The following is a 4,550-nucleotide window of genomic DNA, read 5'->3' on the forward strand; positions in this document are numbered from 1 at the left end:
GGACGGGGCTGGGAGAGGGGGGGAGACAGGACTGACTCACGCGGTTGAGCCCGGTGTCCGGTGTCAGCGCCGCCGCCAGCCGCCCAGCGGGCTCGGAAACCCGACCGGAGCCCGGCCGCGCTCCCAAGCCTGGGTTCGCCGGGGCAGCGGGCTCTTGGATGCAACGGGCCTGCTGCAAAAACCTTTTAAAAAAGTGGGTTTTTTTCTTTTTTTTTTTTCGGGGGGGTGCTTTGCTTCGCAGGCGACTCGGAGGAGGAGGACACGGGCTTTCTGGAGGTGACCGTCTCCGACATGAAGCACCCGCCGCCGGAGCTGAGCCCCATGCCCGAGGGGCTGAGCCCCCAACAGGTCGAGCGGCTTTCGGAGAGGGGGAAGGAAGGCGTGTGGGAAGGAGGGGGGTGGTGGAAAAAAAAAAAAACCCGGCTTCCCCTCGGCCGCCGCGGGAATTGCGCAAGCCGCCCCGATGCGCGGCGATCCCGGATGCCCCGCGGCTCAGCCCCCCGGCGCCTCGCAGGTCGTGCGCCGCCACATCCTGGGCTCCATCGTGCAGAGCGAGAGGAGCTACGTGGACTCCTTGAAGCGCATCTTGCAGGTAGAGACGGGGCGGCAGGGACACACGCGCTCTCCCCGCTTTTTTGGGGGGCGAGCGGAGGCGGTTTCGGGTTCGGCCGGCGCTGACGGCGCGGGGCGGCCCGCAGGATTACAGGAACCCCTTGCTGGAGATGGAGCCCAAGGTGCTGAGCGCCAGGAAGTGCCAGGTGGTGTTTTTCCGCCTCAAGGAGATCCTGCAGTGTCACTCCATGTTCCAGATCGCCCTGGCATCCCGYGTGGCCGAGTGGGACGCCACCGAGAAGATCGGGGACCTCTTCGTGGCCTCGGTAGGAGAACRTGGGGACAAGCTTCCCCAGCAAATTGGGCCGATTCAGAGCATTTGGGTGACCTTCCCTCACTCCACCACCCCAAGATCCCAGGCCACCTCCAAAAATGCACGAGCATCATGCCATCTCTCCACCCTGGTGCTGCGGRTGGACYGGTAGCTGGACCAGCTTGCACCAAAGCTTGGCTTTGCAGGAGCTGCTGCATGTGGTTTTGTTGCAAGAGCAGCCCACAGGCTACCTCCGGGTRGCAGCCCTGAAACCCAGATGAGCAGAAACCTCCAAAAMCTCCCTCTGCCTTTGCTGGCTCCCTGAGGTGGCTCTGACTCCCCTCGTTTTGCTGCCCCCAGTTCTCCAAGTCAATGGTGCTGGATGTGTACAGTGATTACGTCAACAACTTCACCACGGCCATGTCCCTCATCAAGAAAGCCTGTCTCACCAAACCYGCCTTCCTCGAGTTCCTCAAGGTCGGTGCTCCCACTTTCCACCTCTGTTTGCCATCAAGATGGTTTTTCCAGGCTCAGTCTCTCCTCCGGGTGGTGAAAGGATGGTTGGCTGGACTTGGTGCATCCTTTGACTCRTCCACGGAGGAAGAGAGCAGAAGGAAGAGGAAGGAGGGGTGGCAGTGGGGTGGAAGCCAAGTCGTTCATCATCATCAGGGCCCTGTGTGGGTTGGRAAGAGGAGGGCAGGATGAAGGTGATATGGAAGCCGTTTCATTCATCATCGTCAGGGTCTTGGATGGGCAGGCAAGATGAGAGAGGGATGAAGGTGGTGTGGAGGCCATCTCGTTCATCATCATGCAGGCCCTGGGTGGGTCCGGGAGGCCCAAGGGTGCTGCTGGGGTTGGACAACTGTGGGTGCCTCCTCTCCCGGCAGAAGCGGCAGATGGCCAGCGCCGACCGGGTCACACTCTACGGGCTGATGGTGAAACCCATCCAGAGGTTCCCACAGTTCATCCTGCTGCTGCAGGTACAGCCAAGGGGGGGACCGTAGGAGGAAGACCCCAACTTTGCAGCCGGCCGGTCGCTCCCGTTTGGAGTCAATGGCCTTCAGCCACGTCCCTGCTTCTTCTTCCCTTCCTTCTCCCGGCCAGGACATGYTGAAAAACACCCCCAAGGGCCATGCGGACCGCCTGTCGCTGCAACTGGCCCTCACCGAGCTGGAGACGCTGGCCGAGAAGCTCAACGAGCAGAAGCGCCTGGCCGACCAGCTGGCCGAAATCCAGCAGCTCAGCAAGAGCATCAGCGACCGCAGCAGCCTCAACAAGGTAGGAGAAACCTGTCGGTTCCCGAGGGTTTTCCAAGCACGCCGTGGTCCAGGCAGGGAAAATCCTCTCCGGGCTTCAGGAGTTTCGCACCTAGGAATCCCAAAGGCGTGCGGCAGAAATTCCCCTTCCCGGCGGAGATGGTGGAGGGGGGGGAAAAGGAAAAAAAAGGAGAACAGGGTGGAGGGAAAGGAAGGGATGAGCTTGGTTGGGTATTTTTTTTCGGCTATGGGCTGTGGCTGCCTCCGCCCCTCCATCCAGCTGCCTGATTTTGCAAGCGCCGCTGGGGGGATGGAATAAAAACCAAACCCCGATCGAAGCTGGTGCAAAACATCCTGGGCACGGGGGAGCCGGGCCGTCCCGCGGCGACCCCTTCCGCCCCGAAGGGGAAAAAAAAAAAAAAAAAAAACAGCGGGAGGTTTGGGGATGGTTCGGGAACGGCGGGAGGACGGGCCGCGAGCAGGATTTCGGAAAGCCGGGGCGGCGGGAAGCGGCGAGAGAGATCCCCCGCCGGCTGCCGCCCCGCCGCAGCTCCTGAGCTCGGGCCAGCGGCAGCTGCTGCTCTGCGAGACCCTCACGGAGACGGTCTACGGCGACCGGGGCCAGCTCATCAAGTCCAAGGAGCGCAAGGTCTTCCTGCTCAACGACATGCTGGTCTGCGCCAACATCAACTTCAAGTAGGTCGCGGCGGCGCGTGCCGGGGGGGCCTTTCCCGCCTCTCCGGAGGCCGGAGCGGAGGCATGGAAAAATAACTCTTTTTGCAAGCTATCTTGCAAAAATAGCAGCTCCATTAAACTTGTTTTCCCCTCCCCTCCAGGCCCGTGAATGCCAGGTAGGAGCCGAGCGCGGCATGCTCTGATTTGTTTTGCGCCCCGGCGCGAGGTGTGCTGCAGGTGTGCGGCTCCGGCTTGCAAAGCTTGCAATAAATAAATCAGAATAATAATAATAAAAAAGAATAAAATAAACTCTAATCCGGTGGGGCTCCTTGCATGAGCTGCTCGCTTGGCTGGTGGTGCAGGAGGGCGGCGGATGCTGCATGGGAATCACCTGATTTGGGATTTTTATTATTTCAGTTTATTTTATTTTTTTATTATTTTTTTTCCCTCTCCCCCTCCAACCCCCCTTTACGTGCTCTTCGCAGGGGGCAGCTGGAAATCAGCAGCCTGGTGCCGCTGGGCCCCAAGTACGTGGTGAAGTGGAGCACGGCGCTGCCCCAGGTGCAGGTGGTGGAGGTGGGCCAGGAGAGCGGCGCCTACGACCGGGACAATGCCGGCGGCCACGGCGCCGGTGGCCCCAACGCCGCCGCCAAGAAGCACGCGCCCGGCGGCCAGGCCTCGCACAGTGAGTGGCCGCGGGCTTCCCCCGCGCCCCGGCTCCTCTTCGTCGCCGTCCCCACGCTGCCGAGGAGCTTTGCTGCATCCGCTTTTCCTCCCCTTCCCCAAGATAAGGTCTACCTGGGGCCGCCGCGGCTCTTCCAGGAGCTGCAGGACTTGCAGAAGGACCTGGCCGTGGTGGAGCAGATCACGCTGCTCATCAGCACCCTCCACGGCACCTACCAGGTGGGCTCCGGCCTCGAGGTTGCAACCGYCGCGCGCGTCGGTGGCCGGTTCCAGCAGCTCCGGTTGCCTCCAGGTGCCGGCACCTCCGTGACGGATCGATTTGGGGTTTTCCTCCCTTTTTTTTTTCTTTTTTTCCTTTTCCTTCCTCCCTTCCTCTACCAGAACCTCAACATGACGGTGGCGCAGGACTGGTGCTTGGCCCTGCAGAGGATGATGAAGGTGAAGGAGGAGGAGATCCACTCGGCCAACAAGTGCCGCCTCCGGCTGCTGCTCCCCGGGAAGCCGGACAAGTGAGTTGCGGGCGGCGGAGCGGGCGCCGGCTCTGCCCCGTTCGCCCCCTCCGGCGAGGACGCGCCTGAGCCGGCCGCCTTCGCCCTGCCCCAGGTCCGGCCGGCCCATCAGCTTCATGGTGGTCTTCATCACGCCCAACCCCTTGAGCAAGATCTCCTGGGTGAACCGGCTGCACTTGGCCAAGATCGGGCTGCGTGAGTGAAACCCCAACCCCGTTTCCCCCCTCCTTCTCCGTCCTCCCCKTTTCCGGGAAGCCGAAGGCGACGCCGGTGTCACGAGCTGCTCCGGCCTCTGCCGCCCTCCCCGGCCCTTCGCCTCCTGCAGCCCCCGCGGCCTCTTTGCACCCGCTCGCGCCCGTCCTCCCCCTTGACRCCTCCCCCTCGCCTCAATTGCTATTTAACTCCACRAGCCACTGCAGCAAAATAAAAAAAWATATATAAAAACAAAGAAATAAAAGAAAAGTTTAATGGAAGAAAGGAAAGCCATCTGAAATCRTATTTGAGCAGGTGGCTCCCCCCAGGCTGCAGCGATTTTGGATTCTTTGCTTTTTTTAAGAGTCT

General features: G+C 61.2%; 1 protein-coding gene across 1 annotated transcript in view; it reads left to right on the plus strand.

Annotated features, from left to right (window-relative positions):
• Positions 1–4,506, plus strand: part of LOC146585043 (rho guanine nucleotide exchange factor 10-like protein) — an 8,503-nt gene extending 3,997 nt beyond the window's left edge. Inside the window, exons 5-16 of the mRNA XM_085323644.1 lie at positions 242–348; positions 515–592; positions 699–878; positions 1,226–1,342; positions 1,753–1,845; positions 1,970–2,143; positions 2,672–2,817; positions 2,958–2,972; positions 3,282–3,481; positions 3,584–3,699; positions 3,862–3,989; positions 4,084–4,506. Of these exons, the coding sequence (XP_085179770.1) occupies positions 242–348; positions 515–592; positions 699–878; positions 1,226–1,342; positions 1,753–1,845; positions 1,970–2,143; positions 2,672–2,817; positions 2,958–2,972; positions 3,282–3,481; positions 3,584–3,699; positions 3,862–3,989; positions 4,084–4,192 (1,463 nt within the window). The 3' untranslated portion in view covers positions 4,193–4,506. The remainder of the gene's footprint in view (positions 1–241; positions 349–514; positions 593–698; positions 879–1,225; positions 1,343–1,752; positions 1,846–1,969; positions 2,144–2,671; positions 2,818–2,957; positions 2,973–3,281; positions 3,482–3,583; positions 3,700–3,861; positions 3,990–4,083) is intronic.
• Positions 4,507–4,550: the final 44 nt, after the last annotated feature.

This window comes from Rhea americana, unplaced genomic scaffold (genome assembly GCF_003343005.1).
Source record: "Rhea americana isolate MKP2758 unplaced genomic scaffold, rheAme1 scaffold_855, whole genome shotgun sequence".
In the NCBI taxonomy this organism is placed as follows: domain Eukaryota; kingdom Metazoa; phylum Chordata; class Aves; order Rheiformes; family Rheidae; genus Rhea; species Rhea americana.